The 27,787-nt window shown below is 40.0% G+C and overlaps 1 protein-coding gene across 1 annotated transcript; it reads right to left on the bottom strand.

Annotated features, from left to right (window-relative positions):
* Positions 1–10,244: 10,244 nt before the first annotated feature.
* Positions 10,245–27,195, bottom strand: si:dkey-73n8.3 (uncharacterized protein LOC100150965 homolog). The gene is made up of 7 exons (XM_061921967.1): positions 27,096–27,195; positions 23,151–23,266; positions 22,840–22,995; positions 22,659–22,763; positions 15,397–15,606; positions 10,527–10,719; positions 10,245–10,462 (listed from the first exon to the last, which is right to left on the bottom strand). Exons 1-7 carry the CDS (start codon positions 27,107–27,109, stop codon positions 10,360–10,362), a joined length of 897 nt encoding a protein of 298 aa, XP_061777951.1. The 5' UTR covers positions 27,110–27,195; the 3' UTR covers positions 10,245–10,359.
* Between the last annotated feature and the right edge of the window lie 592 nt (positions 27,196–27,787).

Consider the following 27,787-nt stretch of genomic DNA (forward strand, 5'->3'; position numbering starts at 1 on the left):
GCCCGACCCACACTTTGAGAAACGCTGCCCTCATCAGAGCAAAGCATTTTTGGTTGAAAAAAAGAAATGAAGAAGTAAAATACAGCACTATGTCATCTATTTCTGATTTATTAAATTATATAACAGTGCATAATATTGCTCATTTGTAGTGGTCTTTCTTGAACTATTTGGAAAAAAATATATAAAATTAACTAAAAACTTGTTGAAATATAAACAAGTGATTCAATTATAAATAAAGATTTCTACACAGAGGTAATCATCAACTTAAAGTGCCCTCTTTGGAGATTGTAATAGAGATCCATCTGGATTCATGAACTTAATTCTAAACATTTCTTCACAAAAAAATACATTTTTAATAACAGTATTTATAGAACAAGTCCACAAAAAATGTAGCTGTCAACACTGAATATTGCATTGTTGCATTTCTTTTCACAGTTTTACATTCATATTTTGTTGAAGTATTATTCAATAAATATATTTATAAAGGATTTTATAATTGTTGTTATATTTGGAATATTTAAAAAAAAAAATCTCACGTACCCCTTGGCATGCCTTCAAGTACCCCCAGGGGTACGTGTACCCCCATTTGAGAACCACTGGTGTATAGTGAGAGTATGGCCAACTAAACCAGTGGTTCTCAACCGTTTTTCAGTGATGTAACCCCGTGTGAACATTATTTTTAATTCAAGTACCCCCTAATCAGAGCAAAGCATTTTTGGTTGAAAAAAAGAGATAAAGAAGTAAAATACAGCACTATGTCATCAGTTTCAGATTTATCAAATTGTATAACAGTGCAAAATATTGCTCATTTGTAGTGGTCTTTCTTGAACTATTTAGAAAAAAATAAATAAATAAAAACTTGTTGAAAAATAAACAAGTGATTCAATTATGAATAAAGATGTCTAAACATAGAAGTAATCATCAACTTAAAGTGACATCTTTGGGGATTGTAATAGAAATCCACCTGGATTAATTAACTTAATTCTAAACAAAAAAAAGAAATCTTTAACATCAATATTTATGGAACATGTCCACAAAAAAAATCTAGCTGTCAACACAGAATATTGCATTGTTGCATTTCTTTCATATTCATATTCACATTCATATTATGTTGAAGCAGTATTCAATAAATATAGTTATAAAGGATTTTAGAATTGTTGCTATTTTTAGAATATTTCAAGAAAATCTCACGTACCCCTTGGCATACCTTCAAGTACCCACAGGGGTACGTGTAGCCCAATTTGAGAACCACTGAACTAAACAACAGGCGCCACTATTGCTAATAGCACGTGTGCAGCTGTGACGCTGTTCTTATGTTAGTGTTCCTAAAAAAAAAAAAACATAATAATAAGTCTAAATATAGTTTTAAATATACCCCAGCTCATAATCTTACAATAAATAAGCTTTAATTTCCTCAGAATATAATTTTGTGGCCGTATTTGATGCACTTCGTTGTCTACTTTCATGCAGTGTTTTGTGACCAAGTGTCAAATACGACAACGGAGAACAACTTGTTGAACAACTTAAGCTGTACATCAAGCAAGTATGGGAAATAATTCCACCTGAAAAGCTTCAAAAGTGTGTCTCATCAGTTCCCAAACATTTACTGAGTGTTGTTAAAAAGAAAGGCCATGTAACTCAGTGGTAAAAATGTCCCTGTGCCAACTTTTTTGCAATGTGTTGCTGCCATTAAATTCTAAGTTAATGATTATTTGAAAAAAAAAAATAGTTTTTCAGTTTGAACATTAAATATCTTGTCTTTGCAGTATATTAAACTGAATATAATTTGGATTTGCAAATCATTGTGTTTTGTTTTTATTTACAAATTACACAACGTACCAACTTCACTGGTTTTAGGTTTTGTAATATGATATGTACTATCTTTTGCACAAAATTTCCTTAGGAAAAAAATACCACATTTTATTATTACAGTACTATAAGTTGTTAAATCCCTGCTGTAAAAATGTTTTTAAACACTTCCACTTTTCCTGTCATAGTACATAAAAAACAAACATACTCTTTAGCTGAGCACGTAGCCTGATAGTGCTTAGTTGGTCCCCAGGAGGTATTGTGGTTAACACATGAGAGTCTCAAATTAAAGACTGGACAGAACGAGACTTATAGAGATCATCATACCCTCGGTCCTTTTCGCCAACTCTCTGGTAAACAAGACGTTGGCCAGCTTGCTCTGAGCGTAGGCTCTCACAGGATGGTAGTTTTTCTCCCCAGCCAGGTCGTCAAAGCGGATCCTGCCCAACAGTGCAATAAATGTAAAAAAAATGACAGAAAACGACCCCAAAAACTTATCAAGCTCATTTTGCCAAAATCCTTATTAGCTTTGGACCAACAATTACAGAAAAATTGTGATTTTTGTGTGAAGTATGTCAACTGTGTATGTCAACGCAATAAGTGTGCGTGTGTGTGTGTGTGTGTGTGTGTGTGTGCGTGCGTGCGTGCGTGCGCGCGTGTGTGTGTGCGTGTGTGTATTTAATATTTATATATTTTGGTACTTAGGGCAGCACGGTGCGGAGGGGTTAGTGCGTCTGCCTCATAATACGAAGGTCCTGGTTTTAATTCTGCGCTCGGGATCTTTCTGTGTGGAGTTTGCATGTTCTCCCCGTGACTGTGTGGGTTCCCTCCGGTTACTTCCTCCCACTTTCAAAAACATACACCTGGGTATAGGTTGATTGGCAACACTAAATGGTCCCTAGTGTGTGAATATGAGTGTGAATACTGTCTGTCTATGTGTGTTGGTCCTGGGATGAGGTGACCACTTGTTCAGGGTGTGCCCAGCCTTCCGCCCGATTGTAGCTGATATAGGCTCCAGCACCCCTGCAACCCCAAACGGGACAAGAGGTAGAAAATGGACGAATGGATGGTTATTTTTGTACTTAATTTTTGTCATCTTCAAAATCTATTGACTGTTGTTTGCATGTATGATTGTAATAATGACACTCAATAAAACATCCATCCATCCATTTTCTACCGCGTGTCCCTGTTGGGGTCACGCAGTATGTAAACTGTGAATGGATATGTATGTTTCAATTAAAAGAGAAGTGCAGTGTACGATTAACTCCTCCAACCAGCTCAATGTTGGAAGCGAACAAGTCACCCTGTAGTCATATGAACGTCTTTTGATCAATCACTTAGGAGATGGTGTCAGGCTCAAACCCTGATGACATCTACTAAACAAGACAAAAGCCAAAGAATCAAACAGAGACGGAATTAAATTTGGACTCAGATCTGAGGAGAGACATGGCCACTGTACTCTTTGTAAAGTCCTGCACCACGCTCTTGGAGCCAAGATCGTACTCCTCCTTCTTTATTTGACCCTCCCCCCTCCTTCCCACAGCTGCTTCTTTAGGGAAGTGGGTCGTAAACAGCGTTGCCTTCGGTTCCCGAAAAGTTAAAAAAGAGTTCCATAAAATAGTTCACAGAGAGTCCGTAAAAATACCTCTAAAAGAGTTCTTCTGGAAGTTGGGCAGATCCTGCCATCTGTCCGCTTGGAAGTCCGAGTGGAGTTTTACGAGCATTCTTCTTGGAAGGTTTCAGCCTTTTGTCTTCTTGTCCGGAACACAATGTAATACAAAGTTTTTTGTGATAATTCAGAAACAATCTCATTTATTTTGAAGGATAATAAAAGAGAAAGAAATGAGATGTATGAGCAATAAAAGAGATCTTATGTATGTCTTTTTCATTTCTTGATTATTTATCTTAAATGCCTTATCATATCTCAAATTTGAGAATCATGAGAACAAATTGTGAGTGCAATTTAAATATTTATTATCTGACTTAATTAGAAAAAACACTAAACAAATACTCAAATATTGAAAGGTGTATCACTTTATTTGGCTACACAAAAATACAAAATATAATATAAAAATAGAATTAAATACAAAAATATAAATGTAGTTAATTAGTACATACATAATGTACTTATTGACATTCACAATATTTAAAACAACATAGAAAACAATATACAAAAAATAAAACAAATACAAAAATAAATTAATTTGACCTTAAGTACTCACTTTGTTATTGTGAAAAAGTCAGGTGTAGTTTTTTTAACTCCTTGTTGAGCAAACCATGTACCTTAGTTAAAAAAACACTTGACTTCATCTCAGTAAGAGGGGGAGTAAATGACAAAATTTCCATTTTTGAAATATTGGGTAAAGTTGTTTTCCTTGACTTCACATCTATGCCTGGCATTGTGTTGGCAGTTAATTTCCCCAACACACTTGAAAAGTTTTAAATAATTAAGAACGGAACTGGCCTAAGAAGCCACAAATGAAATTATTGATCATTGTTATAAATGCTCTGAAAATACACACTGATGTGATGTTGCCGTGGATGCTGTATAAGTCTGTAAATATGTACTGTATATGGAGTATCATTGTTGATTATGTTTTTGCATTGTGTGTAATATTTCAGTGGCCAATTTATTAAATTTACTTGTTTAATAAAACCACTGTGTTTTTTTAATGAATACATAGGCCTACTATGCAACTGTATTTTAATATTAGTCCTTATGACGGTGGTTGGAGAGCCAAATATCTTCTGAAGTCGTACTTTGTTAAAAGAGTTTGAGAACCACTGCTCTAGAAATTTCACAAATGTTAAAAGCTCTTAAAAAGGGTCTTGTGATCATATCAGTATTGTTTGAGTTCAGTTTTAAATCTCACAATTGTAGTCACTGAGTTACTGTACATGGCGTGTGGATAAGAAATCAACAAATTAAGTAGAACATTATTTAAATAAATCATTTAGATTACAGACCATATATCCGTATTGCCTGAATTAATTATTTTCTCCAAATGTTGGCATGAGATAAACTGGAGTATGATTGAGGTATAATTAAATTGTGTCAATTAAAATGTATTTTTGAGATTATTTTTTCTAAGACAGAAAACGGGTATATAACAACTCAAATAGTGAGCAGTGAAAGACAAAACCAAGTATATTTCCCACTGAGACATCATTGAGACATATTGAAACCAATACTCATTGATTGTCTTTTTGCCAAAATAGCAAAGAGACATCTGAGAACTCAAACAGTGAGTAGTGAGAAACAAAACCATGTGTATCTCTCACTGAGTCATTATTGAGACACATTGGAGACCAGCTCATTCATCAATCATTTTGGTCTTAGTTGAAATCAGGAAAAGAGATAACTGTTAGACAACTTTGAGAGCTCTCACAGTGCTCACTGCGAGCCTTATTTCTCAGGAGCTACATTTGAGAAGAATGAGAAAACTACTTTGGTCTCAATTAGTGCTCTTTTATGTTTAGGAGATATATATAAGACATACATGAGATCTCATCTTCAATTTTGCTTTGCCATGGGGTAGTACAGGGGAGTTGTAGTATTAACAGCAGTTGTAGTATTGTAGTAGTATCCCAGCATGCACAAGACATCGAGACAATGTGTATTATATATACATGTCCTTTAGAACTGACTTTGAATCAATGTCGCAAAATAGTTGTCTTAGTAAATTGTGACAACGATGATGTCTAACATTGGATCCACATTGTTGGTTGGGAAATGACCAAATTTCAAAGGTTAAATCAACGTCACAATCTGAAACTAATTAAAAGTCATCAAGCATGTTGTTTCAACTTTGTGTTTGTGTTGTAGAATATTGGTTGGAAAATGACCAAAATTCAATGGACAAATCAACGTCGGAACCTAAGATTGATTAAATGACGTCAAAAAGCATGTTATTTCAACGTTATGTTTGTGTTGCTTAATGTCAAGACCTAATTCAACAAGTTCTCAATGTTGTTTTAATGTCTTGTGCCTGCTGTGATATTGAATATTATTGCAGTATAGGTACAACATCAGTGGTAACAGTCACAGCATTAGTAGTCATTGTACTAAGATTTGTAGGATGGTAGCAGCAGTATTAGTAGAATAGTTGTTAGTAAGTGTGGGTATTAGTTTGTGCAATTAAGTACTGTATTAATAATAGCAAAAGTCGTAGTAGCTGCCTTAATTGTAGCAAAAGTCCTAGTGGCAGCAGCAATATTGGTATTTTCAGTATTTGTAATCAGTATGAATAGAATAAGTCATGTCATAGCAGTAAATGTACATTACCCAAAACCAGGGAAGTTACCAAGTTGTGTAAATGGTAAATAAAATCAGAATACAATTATTTGCAAATCCTTTTCAACCTATATTCTACTGAATATACAGCAAAGGCAAGATATTTAATGTTCAAACTGGTAAACTTTGTTATTTTTTGTAAATATTGGCTCATTTGGAATTTGATGCCTGCAACATGCTCCAAAAAAGCTGGCACAAGTGGCAAAAAAGACTGAGAAAGTTGAGGAATGCTCATCAAACGCTTATTTGGAACATCCCACTGGTACAGTAATCAAGCTAATTGAGAACAGGTGGGTGCCATGATTGGGTATGAAAGCAGCTTCCATGATATGCTCAGTTATTCACAAACAAGGATGCGGCGAGGGTCACCACTTTGTGAACAAATGGGTGAGCAAATTGTCGAGCAGTTTAAGAACAACATTTCTCAACGAGCTATTGCAAGGAATTTATGGATTTCAGCTTTTACGGTACATAATATCATCAAAAAGTTCAGAGAATCTGGAGAAATCACTGCACGTAAGCGACGAAATTACGGACCTTCAATCACTCAAGCGGTACTGCATCAAAAAGCGACATCGGCTCAGGAACACTTTAGAAAAACCACTGTCAGTAACAACAGTTTGTCTCTATATCTATAAGTGCAAGTTAAAACTCTACTATGCAAAGCGAAAGCCACTTATCAACAACACCCAGAATTGAAGGCGGCCTCATCTAAGATGGACTGATGCAAAGTGGAAAAGTGTTCTGTGGTCTGACAAGTCCACAATTGTTTTTACAACTGTGGAAGTCGTGTCCTCCAGACTAAAGAGGAAAGAACCATCCGGATTGTTATAGGCTCAAAGTTCAAAAGCCAGCATCTGTGATGGTATGGGAGTGTATTAGTGCCCAAGGCATGGGTAACTAATACATCTGTGAAGGCACCATTAATGCTGAAAGGTACATACAGGTTTTGAAGCAACATATGTTGTCATCCAAGCAACATCTTTTACATGGACGACTCTGCTTATTTCAGCAAGACAATGCCAAGCCACATTCTTCTGCACGTGTTACAACAGCATGGCTTCATAGTAAAAGAGTGCGGGTACTAGACTGGCCTGCTTGTTGTCCAGACCTGTTCCCCATTGAAAATGTGTGAAGCTTTATAAAGCGTAAAATATGACATCACCTTTTCTTTTAACAACACTCAATAAACGTTTGGGAACTGGGGAAACTAATTGTTGAAGCTTTGAAAGTGTAATTCTTTCTCATTCTTGTTTTATGTAGAGCTTTAGTCGTTCAACAGTCCGGGGTCTCCGCTGTCGTATTTTACGCTTCATAATGTGCCACAAATTTTACATGGGAGACAGGTCTGGACTGCAGGCGGGCCAGGAAAGTACCCGCACTCTTTTACTACAAAACCACGCTGTTGTAACACATGGCTTGGCATTGTCTTGCTGAAATAAGCAGGGGAGTCCATGATAACGTTGCTTGGATGACAACATATGTTGCTCCAAAACCTGTATGGCCCTTTCAGCATTAATGTTGCCTTCACAGATGTATAAGTTATCCATGCCTTGGGCACTAATACAACCCCAAACCATCAGAGATGCTGGCTTTTGAACTTTGCGCCTATAACAATCCGGATGGTTATTTTCCCTATTTGTTCCGTAGGACACCACGTCCACAGTTTCCAAATATAAATGATAAATGGGTTGTACTTGTATAGCGCGTTTCTACCTTCAAGGTACTCAAAGCGCTTTGACACTACTTCCACATTTACACATTCACACACTGACGGAGGGAGCTGCCATGCAAGGCGCTAACGAGCACCCATCAGGAGCAAGGGTGAAGTGTCTTGCTCAGGACACAACTGACGTGACGAGGTTGGTACTAGGTGGGGATTGAACCAGGGATCCTCCGGTTGCGCACGGCCACTCTCCCACATCCCAATTAATGGTATAAATTACCTGATGTTAATGAGGTGAAATTCAAGTAGTGTTGTTTTTGCGTTGAAAAATGAAAAAAAGATATTGTGGAAATGAATTCACATCTACCTCTTGAAAGCTGTAGATCAAGACAGTCAAAGAAAAACACATTAGCAGACCTTGACTGTTACAATTTCAAGCACTTCAAAAGCACTTTGCCCACACTTCCAACACTTTTTAAACTTAGAACCTACAGTGAAATGAATTTTGACCTTTTAATTGTATCAAATACCAAACAAGCGCTCATACAATAGTAATACTTTGATGGAACACGTCATGAGCAAAATAGTCAAGTAAATGTGTCATATGTTCGAATAATGTGTAAATATTACACTTCAACAATACTACGAGTGTTGAAGCGTGTGTGCTAATAGCGTCACCAGCAGGCTAATGCTAATGAATTAGTTATGTCCGCTCGTCTCCGCTGTGATAAATGAGGAGAAACTGGGAGGACGGGGATGAACTTAAAAGGCGTAGAGCGTCATGCGGCAAGCACCAACGTGTAAAACAAAAAGCAAGCGCAGAGTGGCGGTCCGTGTAGCGATTAGAACGCTAGGCTAGGCAAGACAGCTAACTTGTTAGAGGACATGTGTTCTTCAAAAGGCCCTCATGTCTTCCTACTTTGCACGCACACACGCGCGCACGCGCACACACACACACACACACACACACACACACACACACACACACACACACCTTGACCTGATGTATTGTTCATGTCAGATAGGTTAGCCGCTCTATGCTAACTAGCCAGGGGTTTGTCTAATGTGTGCGGTTCATAATTTGAAATGTGGACTCGTCAGACCACAGAACACTTTTCCACTTTGCATCAGTCCATCTTAGATGAGCTCGGGCCCAGCGAAGCCAGCAGCGTTCCTTGGTGTTGTTGATCAATGGGTTTGGCTTTGCATAGCAGAGTTCTAACTTTCACTTACAGATGTAGCGACCAACTGTAGTTACTGACAGTGGTTTTATGAAGTGTTCCTGAGCCCACGTGGTGATATCCTTTACACACTGATGTCGGTTTTTGATGCAGTACCACCTGAGGGCTCACAGGCCCGTAATATCATCGCTGACATACAGTGATTTCGTCAGATTCTCGAAACCTTTTGATGATTTTACGGACCGTAGATGGTAAAATCCCTAAATTCCTTGCAATACCCCGTTGAGAAATGTTGTTCTAAAACTGTCCGACAATTTGCTTACAAATTGGTGACCCTCGCCCCATCCTTGTTTGTGAATTACCTAGCATTTCATGGAAGGTGTTTTTTATAGCCAATCATGGCACTCACTTGTTCCCAATTAGCCTGCATGCCTGTGGGATGTTCCAAATAAGTGTTTGATGAACATTTTTCAACTTTATCAGTATTTATTGCCACCTTTCCCAACTTCTATGTCAAGTGTTGCTGGCATGAAATTCTAAATTTAATGATTATTTGCAAAAAAAAATTGTTTATCAGTTTCAACATCAAATATGTTGTCTTTGTAGCATATTCGACTGAATATGGGTTGAAAATGATTTGCAAATCGTTGTATTCCGTTTATATTTACATCTAACACAATTTCCCAACTCATATGGAAACGGGGTTTGTAGAAGGAGCAATAGTAGTTGGGACAATAGTACAAATAATAGGAAAAATATTAATAGAATTAGTGGTAGTTGTTGTAGGTGATATTAATACAAGTAGTTTTTGCAGTAATTTGCATCTGTAATAACAGAAGTAATAACAACAGTATTAGTGGTAGGGATTGAAGTAGTTGTTGCATTCATAGTTGTAATAGCTTGAGTAGTATCTGCTGCTTCATGGTAGTTGAAGTCAATGTCATAAATTAGTGGTGGTGTAGCAGTAATATTAGTAGCAATAGAGGTCGAACTAATAAGTGCAGCATTAGTAGTAGTAATAAAAGCTGTAATCGTAGTAGTTGCAACAATACATTAGTAGGAGCACCAGTTGTAGTCATAGTAGTAACATCAGTCGAGTAACATTTGTAATTAGTAGTTAATATTACTGTAATAGGAGTAGTAGCAGCGCCAGTCGACGTATTGACAATCGTGTTTAGCCTACAGTCTATTTAACCTCTGATCCCAAGTGAGGTGCTGACATACTACAATACAAGTATTACACTGTATATAAAAGTAACCCAAACATTTATAAAGTACTGCAAACACCAGAATGTTCATCAATAATACTTTTTAATGTTAGGTCACTGGCAAAGTCAGCCTTGGAGCACAACAAAAACTCTCTCAGCATGACGTTTGCAGTAAAAGTACAAGTTTCAATATTTTGGTGATCATCTCCAGCGGATGCTAAGCAGGTGGCAGCTGGCCGCCCACAGCTTTAAAGCAGTGGCATCATCCTGACCCGCTCTGCAGCTCTTGTTGTAAGCACAGTCCCTGCAGGAGAATATAAGCGTCACCGTCGCGACAGGACATTTCAAGAAATACACGACGCGCTCACTTGTAATGTCCGCCGTTGTGCAGCTGACTCTCGGGTGTGACCACGCAGTAGATCGTGGTGAAGGCTCCTTCTGCCGACGTTTTGATCATTGAAGCAAACATTCCGATGACGGCCGATAGAGGCTTCCTGATGTGTCTCGTTATCTCCGTGTTCACGGCACCAGGGTCCACCGAATACACAGTCACTCCTAGAGCTGAACACGTTTTAAACATTGTCTCATTAGTAAGATAAGTAGTAGCAATGCATAGTTTGAAAATAAACGTTTGTACAGTCGTATTATTACAAAAAGTAGTAGTACATTTGTAGCAGCATTGTTGGTAGTAGTAGCATCTGTAATCATAATCGTGACATTAGCGCAGGGGTAGGGAAACTTTGGCTTTAGAGCCAGATGTGGTTCTTTTGATAACTGCATCTGACTCTCAGATAAATCTTAGCTGATATTGCTTATAATATAATAAGTGATAAATAATTCCGCTGGTAATCACAGTGTTAAAAATAACGTTCAAAATATAAAACATTCTCATGCATTTTAATCCATCCATTAGTTTTCGACCGCACCCGTTCAAGAAGTCACATTAATGGTAAGAAGTATTTGATGTATTATTGGTTAGCTTCAGAATAACAATTTTATTAAAAAGAATAAGAACTCTAAAAATGCTGGACTTACTTAGAAATCAATGCATTTAGTTGTATTCAGTTTTAAAAAATATTATATGGCTCTCACGGAAATTAGATTATATTTAGATTTATTGGTCCCAGTTGGGGAAATTTCTTTTCACTGCCGTACATTTAAACAATAGACATTACACATCATGAACAAAAATAACAAAAAAGACATCATACATGACCAACACATTTACAGGCTTGTCAGACAGGTCGACCGGGCCTGCTGTTTAGGGCAGCTATAGCTGCAGGGTTAAGGCTTTTCCCGAGGCGGGCCCTCCGGAATTTGATAGTTCTTTACCTGTGCTCTGATGGTAGTGGGATGATGTATTGGTGTAGTGGGTGAGTCATATCCTGTACTATTGTGTTTGCCAGTCGATTGAATCACCTGTGGTTTAGATCTGAAATGTTGGGTGTGGGTAGGCCGATGATTTTAGCTTCAATGCTGCTACGTATGAAATACATTTTAAAATATTTGGCTTTCATGGCCAAAAAGGTTCCCGAACCCTGCGTTAGCGCAATAACATTATGAATAATAGTAGTAGGAAAAGTACATGGAGTCGCAGTGGTCACAGTGGTAGTTGAAGTAAGCAGTAGTTGTAGTAGCAGCAGAACTATTAGTCAATTGCATTTAAAAGTCAAATTAAATGGTTGCGTCATTAGTTGTAGTGTGGTTAATTATATCATGTAAAGTCATCTAAAATGATTGGAAGTATCCTGTGTTTGTATTTGGCCACATAATATTTTAAAAGTATTCTTCTACTAAGGGCAAAGTGCAAAGGTCCATCACCGGCACTGTAGAGAGTGTCCATAGGAGATTGGAAATCCCACAAGAATGCAGGTGTCAAGTTTAGGAGGAAGATTAAAGACATTAGCAACACCTGGTTGAAGGTCCACGGATAGGGACAGGCGTTAAGGGTCGGAGGTCAACCGACTTAAACTAATCACAGGAATAATGGCAAGGAAAGATTTGTGATTTAGGGCTATATCAATAAACTTTGATTGATTGAAACATTGAAGATAGACAGGCCAGACTGTCTGGCATCAAGATTAGAACCACAAGGAGAGGAGGTCTACAGGAAAGGTATTTAAAGGACAGTGTTCCGACAGGACAGCAGAATGAAAATATTTGGCACACTTCTTCTCCTCGAGCTGCAGTTCTAGTCCGTGGCTCGCTGAAACAAATAAAGCTTTTTGTTCAACGATTTCTTTTGGCGTCTCCCTGGCTCATCACCCATCACACGGCCATCAAATATACAACAGTAACAGTATTACTAAACAGCAGCATTAGTAGTAAATGTTGCACAAGTTGCAGTATTTGTAGTCGTAGTGGTAACATCATTGAAGTAACCTTATTATTAAAGTAGCAGTCAACGTGGAAGGAGTGGTACTAACAGTAGGGGTTAAAGTGATGGTTTGAGTAGCAACAGAAATAGTAGTAGTAGTAATAGCAGCAGAAGTGTATTAGAAGTCATGTAATACTAACATAAGCAGTACCGTTTTGTGTTTAGAAAAAATTGTAATGAATGATTGCGTCATTAGTTGTAGTAGCACATGTAACAGCAGCATTAGTGCAAGCAGTAAGTGTAGTAAGGGTGAAAACAGTAGTAATTGAAGTAGTTGTAGTAGCAATGGTAGTAGTAGAAATAGCAACAAAACTAATAATAGTTGTCTTAAATTAATAACTTAAGCAGTACTGTACTGAAAGTAGTAATGAATGATTGTGCCATTAGTAGGAGCTTTTGTAGTACTAGTAGTCACAGCTGATTTAATAGCAGTTGTTGCACTGTATTATTTGTAGTCATAGTAGTACTATTAGTACAAAATGAGTAAAAAAAAAAATGTAATGGTAGCACTTAAAGAAACAATATCCAAGGGCATGAGCAGCAGTAATAATGGTAGTAAATGCAGTAATTGTATCATTAAGGAAACTTAGTATAAGACAATCCTAAATAATTATAAGATGAGGTGATTTTATTTTATTATTTTTGAACCTCATTTTAGGAAACATATGAGTGAAGGGCGAAACCGCCTGATTGGCTTTGGTATGAATATAATAATGCCAAAAGGCCCCAAATATACAAAACCCCAAAACCTGTGAAGTTGCCACGTTGTGTAAATCGTAAATAAAAACAGAATACAATGATTCGCAAATCCTTTTCAACCTATATTCCATTGAACAGACTGCAAAGATAAGATGCTTAACGTTCGAACTGGTAAACTTTGTTATTTTTACCAAATATTAGCTCATTTGGTATTTGATGCCTGCAATATGTTTAAAAAAAGCTGGCACAAGTGGCAAAAAGGATTGAGAAAGTTAAAGAATGCTCATCAAACACTTGTTTGGAACATCCCACAGGTGAACAGGATAATTGGGAACAGGTGGGTGTCATGATTGGGTATAAAAACAGCTTCCATGAAATGCTCAGTCATTCACAAATAGCGATGGGGCGAGGGTCACCACTTTGTGAACAAATGCGTGAGCAAATTGTCGAGCAGTTTAAAAACAACATTTGTCAACAAACTATTGCAAAGAATTAGGGATGTCACTTTCTACGGTCCATAATATCATCACAAGATTTAGAGAATCTGGAGAAATCACTGGGTGTAAGCGATGATATTACGGACCTTCAATTTGTCAGGCGGTACTGCATCAAAAACCGACAGTGTGTAAAGGATATCACCATATGTGCTCAAGAACACTTCAGAAAACCACTTTCAGTAACTACAGTTTGTATCTACATCTGTAGTGCAAGTTAAAACTTTGCTGTGCAAAGCGAAAGCATTCATCAACAACACCCAGAAACGCTGCTGGCTTTGCTGGGCCCGATCTCATTTAAGATGGACTGATGCAAAGTGGAAAAGTGTTCTGTGGTCTGACGAGTCTACATTTCTAATAGTTTTCGGAAACTGTGGACGTTGTGTCCCCTGGACCAAAGAGGAAAAGAAACATCCAGACTTTTATAGGCGCAAAGTTCATAAGTCAGCATCTGTGATGATATGGGTGGTGTATTAGTGCCCAAGGCATGGGTAACTTACACATTTGTGAGGGCACCATTAATGCTGAAAGGTACATACAGGTTTTGGCGCAACATATGTTGTCATCCAAGCAACGTCTTTTTCGTGGCCGCTCTTGTTTAAGTTCAAGTAAAGTTAAAGTTAATGATTGTCACACACAAACTAGGTGTGGTGAAATTTGTCCTCTGTCTTTGACCCATGCCCTTGTTCACCACCTGGGTGGTGAGGGGAGCAGTGGGCAGCAGCAATGCCGTGCCCAGGAATCATTTTTGGTGATTTAACCCCCAATTCCAACCTTTGATGCTGAGTGCCAAGCAGGGAGGTAATGGGTCCCATTTTTGTAGTCATTGGTATGGTATGACTCGGCCAGGGTTTGAACTCACTACCTACCGATCACAGGGCGGATACTCTAACCACTAGGCCACTTACTAGGTTATTTGTAGTAAAAAAGTGCAGGTACTAGACTGGCCTGACTGTAGTCCAGACCTGTCTCCCATTGAAAATGTGTGGCACATTATGAAGCATCAAATACGACAATGGAGACCCCGGACTGTTGAACAACTTAAGCTGTACATCAAGAAAGAATGGGAAATGATTCCACCTGAAAAGCTTCAGAAATTGGTCTCCTCATTTCCAAACAGTGTTGTTAAAAGGAAAGGCCATGTAACTCAGTGGTAAAAATGCTCCTGTGCCAACTTTTTTGCCATGTGTTGCTGCCATTAAATTCTAAGTTAATGATTATTTGCACAAAAAAAAATGTTTCTCAGTTCGAACATTAAATATCTTGTCTTTGCAGTCTATTCAACTGAATATAAGCTGGAAAGGATTTGCAAATCATTGCATTCTGTTTTGATATACAATTTACACAACGTACCAACTTCACTGGTTTTAGGATTTGTAATATAATATGTACCATCTTTTGCACACTATTTCCTTAGGAAAAAAAATACCTCATTTTATTATTACAGTACTATAAGTTGTTAAATCCCTGCTGTAAAGATGTTTTTAAACACTTCCACTTTTCCTGTCATGGTACATAAAAAACAAACGTACTATTTAGCTGAGCACAAATGATAGTGCAACAATACATTTGTTCTGTCCTAGTTGGTCCCCAGGAGGTATTGTGGTTAACACATGAGAGTCTCAAATTAAAGACTGGACAGAACGAGACTTATCGAGATCATCATACCCTCGGTCCTTTTCGCCAACTCTCTGGTAAACAAGACGTTGGCCAACTTGCTCTGAGCGTAGGCTCTCACAGGATGGTAGTTTTTTTCCCCAGCCAGGTCGTCAAAATGGATCCTGCCCATGGTGTGAGCAATGGAGGACAGGTTGATGACCCGGGAAGGAGCGGAGTACTTAAGCAAGTCCAACAGCAGGAAGGTGAGGAAAAAATGACCTGGAAAAGAAAGGACACATATACTAAAGAAGACAGTTGGGTGGCACTAGTTTGATTCCGCATTGGAACGGTTTTATTTTCAAGTGTAAACAACTTATTGGAGCTCATGCAAACACAAGTTTCACCCTGAAGGGACAAAGGCTGAATAATTGAATAATTGTTGGTCCTTTCCTCCACCTTTCATTTTAACTCAAATATTTTATCAGCACAGTTTTAAATAGTATTTTTTGTGTAATCTAACTAACTTACTGATGACTGAAAAACCTTGCGAATGTCCAAACCCCAACCCTGAGACCTCCATTTTGGTCTGGGTTTTTGTGCTTGCTAGACTAAATTAATTAATTGCAAACTGCAACCGGCCCCGGTGACAACAAATGGACTAACTGTAGCGTTACTCCTTAATGTTATTGATCATGGTGCACCGCCACGCTAGAAGAAGTCATGCAAAGTCTGACGCTCTTTTTAACTTTTAATGCCAATCTTATACTAACGGGCCCAATTCCAACACGTTTGTCTCCGTGCTTCACTCCCAGACGCACAACACTTCCTCATTCTCCGCCAACATGGTGTGTTCACGATCATGGGAACAATGCCCATAATAGTACACAATTGTAACTTTAATACAACAGGTTGATACAGTACGTATGGATATACAGTCATGGTCTATAGTTTACATACATTTGTAAAGAACATAATGTCATGGCTGTCTTTGTCATGATCCGTAGTCTGGATCATGTTTAGTTTAGTTATTTTCTGTTAGTTTGGACTCCCTCTGTTGTTTGTGTACCTTTTTGTGAGTCAGTTTGGTCACCATGGCAACATATTAATTTCACCTGCTGAGGGTTCCAGACGCACACCTGTTTTTGTTAATTACTTCCTTATTTAAGCCTGCCTTGTCCCGTCAGTCGGTCTTGGTCCCTTGTTTGCGGTATGCAACTGTTTCGTTGGTAATTCTAGATTTCTTGTTACCTGATCCTGTGCTAGTGTTAGCATTAGCTTCTGTGCTTTCGCCACGCGTTTCTTTTCGTCTGTTTTTGTACCAGTGTTTTGTTATTAAATCATTCTTACCTTTTAGTTGTTGTCCAGAGTGTCTATGTTTGCGTTGGAGGAACGATCCCGCATTAAAATGCGACCCCCACGTGACAGAAGGGACCAAGCTTACAGTTCCTTCGCCATAGACTCTGAAGATGTGGAGCAAGGTACGTGGAGAGCAATGGAAGCGGAGACTCTACGCCACTCGCCCTTGGAGCGCCAGGACCTGATGTGGGGTCCTAATGGCAAGTTGATTCCGATCACTTCAGTATGGCCCGAGGACATCGATCCACCACAGTACCGGACGCGTCAGCGAAGACGGAAGCCGTCCAAAAGGGCTCCACTTCGCTACCGGGACGCGCCGCTCCCTCAGACTCCTCCGGACAGCAAGACGCCACAAGCAGCAAAGTTTTCCTCGCCGCCGATGTTTGGTAATCCAGTCACTCATTTTGCCAAACAATTTTCTGATTGGGCTGCTAACAAAATGAACTCCGGCTACGACTTCACTCCATCCACTCTTCATGACGTCACTCCGCCCACTTCTGATGACGTCACTGAATCGGCGCGCGGCGATGACATCATTCCGCCGGCGTCATCTAAGGAAGTCACGGACCATAATGTTCTTGTTGTGCCTTCTGTCTCCAGGTGTAAGTCACCTACAAAAGACTATAATTCAAAGATAAAACACTACCAGGACATTTTTTTGAAATTTAGATTTCCTCAGTCTTCTTTTGATTCCCAAGCTCCGCCCCCCATGGCTCTAGTCCCGCCCACGACACGGACGTTTTCTTCTTGTCCTCCCACACAATCTCAGGTGGGAGAGGGAGATGCACTTGCTGAACATTTTTTAGGGGAGGAAAATGAACTGGCTGAACATTTTTTAGGGGAGGAAAATGAACTGCTTGAACATTTTTTAGGGGAGGAAAATGAACTGGCTAAACATTTTTTAGGGGAGGATTCTACCCACCTCCTAACCTCCCTCCACCCACCCCGAAAGACGGTTCCAGACCTCAAGAAGTGCGTCTGGTGTCCGCCCCTTGGGGGGGGGGGCTGGGGCAGGGGGGCGGTGCGGGGGAGTGGCACAACTGAGCCCAGCCAAGCCGCAACCTCCTCCTAGGCCGCCTCCACCAGCTCCACGACCAGTACCAGCACCACGACCAGTACCAGCACCAGCGCCACGACCAGTACCAGCACCAGCTCCACGACAAGTACCAGCACCAGCTCCACGACAAGTACCAGCACCAGCTCTACGACAAGTACCAGCACCAGCTCCACGCCGCCAAGCACCGCCATGCCAAGAACCAAGCCAAGTCTCGTCTTCTGCTGCGTCCACGCCTGACACGTCTTCTGCTGCGTCCACGCCTGACACGTCTTCTGCTGCGTCCACGCCTGACACGTCTTCTGCTGCGTCCACGCCTGACACGTCTTCTGCTGCGTCCACGCCTGACACGTCTTCTGCTGCGTCCACGCCTGACACGTCTTCTGCTGCGTCCACGCCTGACACGTCTTCTGCTGCGTCCACGCCTGACACGTCTTCTGCTGCGTCCACGCCTGACACGTCTTCTGCTGCGTCCACGCCTGACACGTCTTCTGCTGCGTCCACGCCTGACTCCTCGTCTTCTGCTGCGTCCACGCCTGACTCCTCGTCTTCTGCTGCGTCCACGCCTGACTCCTCGTCTTCTGCTGCGTCCACGCCTGACTCCTCGTCTTCTGCTGCGTCCACGCCTGTTACGACGGCGCCGACGTGCCAACTTCCATGTCGACCATGGATGTGGCCGCCCCCTGGTCGTCCGCCACGCCAAGTGCATCCACTTCCCTGTCGGCCACGGATGTGGCCGCTCCCTGGTCGCCCGCCTCGCCGGCTGCAGCGGCGTTCCACTCGCCGCCGCCACTTGACTTTGCCTCGGTGGATTCGGGGACACTTGGCCTGGCGACCCACCGCCAATTCCTCCCTCCGCCCTCCCGTGACTCTTGACCCTGCTTGTTTTTGTTTATGGACATCTGGTATCTGTCCTTGAGGAGGGGGTACTGTCATGATCCGTAGTCTGGATCATGTTTAGTTTAGTTATTTTCTGTTAGTTTGGACTCCCTCTGTTGTTTGTGTACCTTTTTGTGAGTCAGTTTGGTCACCATGGCAACATATTAATTTCACCTGCTGAGGGTTCCAGACGCACACCTGTTTTTGTTAATTACTTCCTTATTTAAGCCTGCCTTGTCCCGTCAGTCGGTCTTGGTCCCTTGTTTGCGGTATGCAACTGTTTCGTTGGTAATTCTAGATTTCTTGTTACCTGATCCTGTGCTAGTGTTAGCATTAGCTTCTGTGCTTTCACCACGCGTTTCTTTTTGTCTGTTTTTGTACCAGTGTTTTGTTATTAAATCATTCTTACCTTTTAGTTGTTGTCCAGAGTGTCTGTTTGCGTTGGAGGAACGATCCCGCATTAAAATGCGACCCCCACGTGACAGTCTTAAGTTTCCAATCATTTCTACAACTCTTATTTGTTTGTGAAAGAGTGATTTGAACACATACTTGATTGTCACAAACAACCTGATTTTTGTTTCATCTGACATCACATGGACAAACATAAGACCTTATGAAAGAAAGTGCTGTGGTCAGATGAAACAAAAATTTAGCTGTTTGGCAGCAATACCTAGCAATATGTCTGGAGGAAAAAAAGGTGAGCCCTTTAATCCCAGGAGCACAACACCTACCATCAAGCATGGTGGTGGGGGTATTATGCTCTGGGCCTGTTTTGCTGCCAATGGAACTGGTGCTTTACAGAGAGTAAGTGGGACAATGAAAAAGGAGGGTTACCTCCAAATTCTTCAGGACAACCTAAAATCATTAGCCCGGAGGTTGAGTCTTGGGCGCAGTTGGGTGTTCCAACAGGACAATGACCCCAAACACACATCAAAAGTAGTAAAGGAATGGCTAAATCAGGCTAAAATTAAGGTTTAAGAATGGCCTTCCCAAAGTCCTGACTTAAACGTGTGGACAATGCTGAAGAACAAAGTCCACTGCACCAATTTTGTCAAGAGGAGTGGTCAAAAATTCAACCAGAAGCTTTGCCAGAAGCTAACAAAAGTGCCTTATTGCAGTGCAACTTGGAGGGACATGTAACCAAATATTAACTTTGCTCTTTGTATACTTTTGACCCAGCATATTTGGTCACATTTTAAGTAGACCCATAATAAACTCATAAAATAACCAAACTTCATGAATGCTTTTTGTGACAAACAAGTATGTACTCCAATCAATAAGAGTTGTATAAATGATTGGAAACTCAAGACAGCCATGACATTATGTCCTTCACAAGTGTATGTAAACTTTAGACCACAACTGTATATAGCCTATTATTTGACCACTATTGATTAGTGATGCACTGAAAATTTGGCCGCCGAAAAAAGACTTTGAACATTGGAACATCACTGGCAAAACCGGAAGTTGCGATGATCTAGGAGCTGAGGCAGCATGTCTGCAATGTGGACGTTGGGTATATCTCAGATATACCCGCGGACAGCGATACACAAAATGTGCGATAATAAGAGGACAGTGGAGATGTGACGTTCACAAACTAGTCGAGTCTTTCGAATGGCTCTTACAATTGAACGATGAAAACCAATTTGTGGTTGTAATTTATTAAAGAGCTGTTCTTCATACAAATTGCGCATGCCGCCGGCTCAGTAACAAATTCAGAATCAAAATCAAAATCAGCTTAATTCGCTTTATTTATTGAATGAGTGATGAGATCACCGAGTCGGAGACGTCCCAGAAGGCTTTACTCACGTAAAAGCTATCATGCGTACGCACTCAGTTAACTTAGGGGAGGAGATTAATAGGCGCCTGAACCTACTCCAGCCTTTTGGCCGCTGTATTTGGAATTTGGAAGATGTTAGCAGCTGGAAAAGAAAAACCGAATGAACAAAAGTCAAAGGAAATGTAGCATTTGAAAGCACGTCTGCACAATTTGCGGAGGGTTTTGACAAGCAAGGTAAAGCAATACTTAGTGACATCACTGTCAAAGAATGGAAAAATGGCACCATCTGGAAAAATGTTTACTATGCCAAACAAAAGCCAAAATAATTATCTCCTCTATGTCTCTATAGATTTTGATTTATTTATCTATATATGTATATATATATATATATATATATATATATATATATATAGATGTATATATATATATATATATATATATATATATATATATATATATATATATATACAATTTGATTCGTATTATATATATATATATATATATATATATATATATATATATATATATATATATATATATATATATATTCTCAAGATCTGGCTCCCTTCAAAGAGCCATAAATACCATCTCTAGAGGAAAGTGGCGGATTTTAAGGAGAACAGGGCTCGCAGCAGCACGAAATGAGTGCAACGTTAGTTGTGGGACAGTAGCTTTTCGTCGGGGGCATGAAAGGACAGACGAGTATCTAAACACAAGTACAGTCTACAATAACACCAGAAAAATATGCTAAATTTGTCGCTAGTCGTTTTAATGAAGACAAAGTCACTGAAAATATTGGAGAAATCTCTCAAAAATTAAAAAAGTTCTCGACAAAGTACATTGTGCAATTACTAGCGACAATTAAAAGATAGCGTAAAAAATTAAAAAAAAATATATATATGGTATTGCTTATTAATAATAAGTGATTGTTATTAAATGTAGGTATAAAATATTTTTTTAGCCTTTTTGAAAAATTATATGATTCCTAGCAAATTATGCAAATGATATGACAATGTCAAGTTGACATTGCCCCTAGCCAAGTCGCCACCACCAAAAGTATCTCAGCAATCTAGGGAAACCCTGAAGTGATTTATATTAAATCTAGTGACAACTCAAACCTTAACCCTAAGACCTTAAAGGCCTACTGAAACCCACTACTACCGATCACACAGTCTGATAGTTTATATATCAATGATGAAATCTTAACATTGCAACACATGCCAATACGGCCTTTTTAGTTTACTAAATTGCAATTTTACATTTCCCGCGAAGTGTCCTGTTGAAAACGTCGCTGAATGATGACGCTTATGTTGAAGCGTACTTGTGACGTTATTAGTTGTAGCGGACATTTTATCCCAGCACCACTCACGGTTAAAAGCCGTCTGATTTAATTGCGTAATTACACAGTATTCTGGACATCTGTGTTGCTGAATCTTTTGCAATTTGTTCAATTAATAATGGATACTACAAAGAAGAAGAATGCATTTGGTGGAAAGCCGTGTATTTCGGCCGGCTGTAGCAACACAAACACAGCAGGTGTTTCTTTGTCTGTTGTGAAGCTTTAATATGGAACAGAGCGGTCAAGCAAACATGGTTCTCTACCACATGTCAACCAGCAGGTTTCGGTGAGAAAATTGTGGTAATAATTCGGCCCTTACCTTAAACATGAGCGGAGCTTGTGTCGTTCTTCCTGCAGCAGCTGTCAAAGAGGCAACTGCGACCTTCTTGGCTCCTCCATGGCTTCACTCAGAGACACTGGCGGTCACCACACCCCTCCGACTTTCAGGTATGACTTTATAATTCACTAAAACACTAGTAACATAATAATCAGATAAGGGATTTTCCAGAATTATCCTAGTAAATGTGTCTAATAACATCCTTGTCTTTTATTTTTTTTCTTCTAGTCCTTCGCTCTCACTTTCCTCATCCACAAATCTTTCAACCTCGCTCCAATTAATGGGGAAATTGGCGCTTTCTCGGTCAGAATCGCTCGCGCTGCTGGTGTCTATGTTTGTAATCAATGTTCGGATGTGCGGAGCCCTCACACCGGTGACGTCATGCGCACATCGTCTGCTACTTCCGGTACAGGCAAGGCTTTTTTTTTAGCGACCAAAAGTTGCAAACTTTATCGTCGACATTCTCCACTAAATCCTTTTAGCATAAATATGGCAATACCGCGAAATTATCAAGTATGACACATAGAATGGACCTGCTATCCCCGTTTAAATAAGAAAATCTCATTTAGTAGGCCTTTAAGCCTCCTACCCAAGTGATTGACTCCAAACTGCATCTCAAATCCGTCCACAGTGGTGGCGAAAGGACAAATCGCCACACCGGCGTTGTTGATCAAGTAGTGCAGGGCCTTCTCGCCTGCAAAACACAGAGTATCCCATTAACAGGTCGCCCCACTTCTATCACTACGTTGATGCGAACGCGTGCTACCCACTGTTGTAGATACTCTCAGCAAACTGGCAGATGGATTTAGTGTCAGACAAATCCAGATGCCTGACAATGACTTTGGGGCATGGCACCTCCCTCATGATTTCTTTGGCTGCCTGCTCCGCCTTGGCCATGTCTCTGCACGCCAGAATCACTCGTGCACCTGGGCAGAAGTTCCCCAATTACAGTCTGTCCATATTGCAATGCTATCAGGGAGGTCACATATGGATACCCATTGAAGACGAGGGGAGTTTGGTCACACAAGAGACATTCTTCGAAAAAAAACCACCATGATTATGTCAGTGTTGTGCAGCTTGCCTCTGGCAGCGAGGTCTTTGGCCGTCTCTTTGCCGATTCCCGTGTTGGCCCCCGTGATGACAGCCGTTTTCCCATCCAGGCGTACATCCGACGACCAGTTGGGGATAAAAAAGGACCTGACGAATAAAAAAAACAGTGTAAGAATTAATTTAATTTGCCTTGACCTGACCTGGGTTTAGAAAAGTTTTTTCTTTGGTTCTGTTCAAAATCTCTTTTGGTTTACAGACTATTTCTAGTATGGCACCCATCACCAATAATCATACTTTCCTTCCCTCTCCTTTCAATAGTGTCTTTCTAAGATGGTCAAGTCTGGGGACCAATAACATTAAATATGTAAAAAAACCAAAACTAGTGAAGTTGGCAAGTGGTGTAATTCGTAAATAAAAACAGAATACAATGATTTGCAAATACAATTGCAAAAATAGAAGTTACCCATGCCTTGGTCACTAATACACCCCTATACCATCACAGATGGTGGCTTTTGAACTTTGCGCCTATAACAATCAGGATTGTTCTTTTCCTCTTTGGTCCGGAGGACACCACGTCCACAGTTTCCAAAAACTATTTTAAATGTGGACCACCAAACACTTTTCCACTTTGCATCAGTTCATCTTAGATGAGCTCGGGCCCAGCGAAGCCGGCGGCGTTTGTGGGTGTTGTTGATAAATGGCTTTCGATTTGCATAGTAGACTTTTGACATTCCCTTACAGATGTAGCGATCAACTGTAGTTACTGACAGTGGTTTTCTGAAGTGTTCCTGAGCCCATGTGGTGATATCCTTTATACACTGATGTCGCTTTTTTGATGCAGTGCCGCCTGAGGTAACGAATGTCACATGCCTAGCCGTTTACGTGCAGTGATTTCTCCAGATTCGCTGAACCTTTTGATGATATTACGGACCGTAGATGGTGAAATCCCTAAATTCCTTGCAATAGCTCGTTGAGAAATGTTGTTCTTAAACTGTTCGACAATTTGCTCACGGGTTCTTCCGAGGATGTTGTAGTCGTAATGATTTGTGCAGTCCTTTGAGACATTTGTGATTTGGGGCTATATAAATAAACATTGATTGATTGATTGATTGATTTGTTCACAAAGTGGTGACCCTTGCCCCATCCTTGTCTTTAAGATTCTTTTTTTACCCAATCATGGCACCCACTTGGTCCCAATTAGCCTGTTCACCTGTGAGAAGTTTTAAATAAGTGTTTGATGAGCATTCCTAAACTTTCTCAGACTTTTTTGCCCCTTGTGCAAGCTTTTCTGAAACATTTGGCAGGCATCAAATTACAAATGAGCTAATATTTGCAAAAAATAACGCTTTCGAGTTGGAATGTTAAGTATTTTGTTTTTGCGGTCTATTCAAATGAATAAAAGTTGAAAAGGATTAATTGAAAAGGATTAGCAAATCATTGTTTTTTTTGTTTTTTATTTACGATTTTACACAACGTGCCAACTTCACTGGTTTTGGGTTTTGTATATTTTGACAACACTTTTGCTCCTTTCCAGCAACCTGCGTGATAAATTTTTACTCCCTAATCAAATAAGTTTTTTAGATATAACAGATCCGCATTTGTGTTCGTAATACTTTCGTAATACTTTGCAAACTGACTGACTCTGACACATTTTTAGAGGCTTTTTTGACATCACTTCCAACTTTAAAATGATCAATTACATGTATTTACAACCAAATTGTTTATTTACACCCTGATTCTCTGAATTCAATTAAATCAATTTGGGAGGGGCAGCACGGTGGAACACGGAAGGTCCTGTGTAGTCCTGGGTTCGATCCTGCGCTCGGGATCTTTCTGTGTGGAGTTTGCATGTTCTCCCTGTGACTGTGTGGGTTCCCTCCGGGTACTCCGGCTTCCTCCCACCTCCAAAGACATGCACTTGGGGATAGGTTGATTGGCAACACTAAAGTGGATGGATGGGCACTTTGGCAGGCTGATTTAGGAGTGGCCCTATCTGAGGAGAGTGGGACAGACATTTTAAGTAGAGGTAATTTGTGCTAGACACAGCCTTATTTAATACAAGCTAATGCATCAAACTTATCATGCCACGGTCCGACTAGTTAAGGTAATGGAATAACGGTATTATGTGATCGGTGTCAACAGTCCCCATTTAACTTAATACAGTTTGTACATATGTTTTGGCTTTGCCCATCCATGTGTAATTATACTGGGTAAACATTCTGATACAAAATCCCAGAAACTTGAATGTCGGCAGTGGGTGTGACCCCAAGATGCAAAGACAGGACACAAAGTGCAGGTTAAATTTATATTTGAATTGTCTTAGCGGGCACAAAAACACACAAAGATGCCAAAGAAAGCAATGCCGTGCTTATAATCAACACCCGGGACCAGGGCGTGGACATCCGCTGTTGCTGGGACATTCATCGTTTACTTCTCGTCTTCCACCCGCCACCAACACCTGGCTCTCCCTCGCTGGCTGCGGAGATACATCGCCTGAACTGCTGTTTGGCAACCCTCCAGCAGTCCTCCCGCCCTTAATACTGGACTTTTTCTGTTACGTCTGCGACTGCCTTCGCCTGTATTCCAATATGTGAGGCGGGGCGGTCTGTCATGATCCCACAAGGCAGTTTGCACTTGTTTAGTCTCAATCCTGTCAGGCTTGCCACTGACTGTTTGTGTTTTAGTTTTTCCTCTGTGTGTTTAGTATTTCCTGTCCTTAGTTCCTGTCAGCACTCTTATTTTGGTTCAGCTTCCTGTTTGTCTCCCTGAGTGCTTCGTTTCCTCTCAGCTGCGGCTGATTGGCACCTGGCCACGCCTGGTGTCAATCAGCCCGCTCCTATTTGTACCTGCTTTGTCTGCCAGTCAGGGCTGGATTATTGTCTTGTCGATGTCATGCCGATGTTGCTCCTGTCGCATCGTTTTGTATCTTGTCTTGTCTATGCATTGTTGCGGTAAGTTATGTTTTATTGCGTTTTTTAGCTTACTGCCTTTTGTTCCCTGCTTCCAAGTTTGTTTTTATATTACCTGTACGAATTCTGTTTCATGCTTGATTCTTGCTAGCTTCCATGCTAAGTTCCTTTTTGTTTTCTAGCTCCCATGCTAGCTCCCTTAGTTTGTTATCCGCCTTGTGCGCGCTGTGTGTTAATACCCTTTTGTTTGTTCTTGTTCTATTTATTTAAATTAAATCATGTTTTCCTGTTCAATGCCTGCCTCTGTCTTTGCATCTTGGAGTTCGACACAAACAAACTCTGACAAATCCCTGCCCTGTTTCTCTTATGTTGTCAGTACTTCCTGTTTGGTCTCTGTGTTTTGCAGCACCTTTACTTACAGTTCCTTGTCCTGCCAGCACACCTGTCTCCCACTGTTAATTATTTCTATTTAGTTCCACCGTGTTCCTTCTTTCAGTGCTGGATTCCTGCTAGACCTGTGTTACTTTTCTCCTAGTTCCTAATTAACCAACCTTGTCCCTGCACGACTCCTGCCTTTTCTGAACCCCGGGATCACGCCAACAGCCGACATTGTCACACAACAAGCTCAATGAAATAATCAAAAATAAATATTTGAATAAAATACAATTCAAATACAGTTTAAAAATTTTTTGGTTCATTTTCTCTGGTCACTCTTTCCTACAGAATGGATTTGTAATTCTGGTTTTATGATAATCATCACACTTTTTTGGGAAGGCTTGTACAGTAGCGTAACAAAGCAAAAAAAAACAAAAAAAAAAACAACTAATACAGCAAAACCGAAACACTCAATGTCTTAAAGTCTCATAAAATTTTGGTTTGAACTCAAGTTAAGGGATATTTTTCTCACAAAATTTAGGTTGAACTCCAAATTAAAACATAAAGTTCCAATAAACAATACTGTGAGAAAGGGGGGTACCTTGTGGTACCCATTATGGATCATTCATGGACTTGCCCCATTTAGAGATGTTTTAATTAACCACATTTTGACAAAAGAAGATCATCCTTACCGTATGGCTTGCATTTTTGTGCTCCTGATACACGGCGGTGATGTGCTTCAGAGTTATGAGGCAGACACAGGCACAGAAATGAGACTTATGCCGAGACACAAACAGCCCCTCTATTGTGATTAGAACCAATCAATTCGCATCAGGGCATCAAAAACGATCTCATGACGTGAGCTGCTCTTTTAATAAAAAGCCAAACTAACAGAGGACTATTCATATTTCAGTCCAACGTGCTTAAACCCCCCAATTTGCAAGAGATGAAACTTCAGAGCAAAATGAATGCTGAGGTTATGTTGATGAGTAGAACAGACCATGTGGTGTTGGAAGGGCTTCTCCACCCGTCTTGAAGACTTCAAAAATGTGGGATACATTTTTCTGCAGAATGGAAAGGCATGCCTGCATACTATATATATATATATATATATATGTATATATACACACACACACACACACACACACACACACACACACTTACACACACAACACAGCCAAATTGTTTTAACCCAATGTGGCCCCCCGAGTCAAAAAGTTATAGAGCATCATGTCCAAAAGTTTTGGCAGTAACTCCCAATTCACTAATTTTCTAAAACTATTTTTTTTAACTGACTAATAACTTTTATTTAGGTTAAAGGTATCGTTCAATAATTTTTTTGATGATTTATTTTTATGTAGTGCTACAAATATTAATACAAATA

The sequence above is a fragment of the Nerophis ophidion genome, linkage group LG15, assembly GCF_033978795.1.
Source record: "Nerophis ophidion isolate RoL-2023_Sa linkage group LG15, RoL_Noph_v1.0, whole genome shotgun sequence".
Classification (NCBI taxonomy): domain Eukaryota; kingdom Metazoa; phylum Chordata; class Actinopteri; order Syngnathiformes; family Syngnathidae; genus Nerophis; species Nerophis ophidion.

What these genes read in the sequence shown, in the direction of transcription:
- si:dkey-73n8.3 (XM_061921967.1), bottom strand. An exon ending in GTTTGGAGTCAATCACTTGG is followed by an intron (nt 15,607 to 22,658) that starts GTAGGAGGCTTA and finishes TTTCTTTTCCAG; the next exon opens with GTCATTTTTTCCTCACCTTC. An exon ending in GTTGGCGAAAAGGACCGAGG is followed by an intron (nt 10,720 to 15,396) that starts GTATGATGATCT and finishes AAACGTGTTCAG; the next exon opens with CTCTAGGAGTGACTGTGTAT.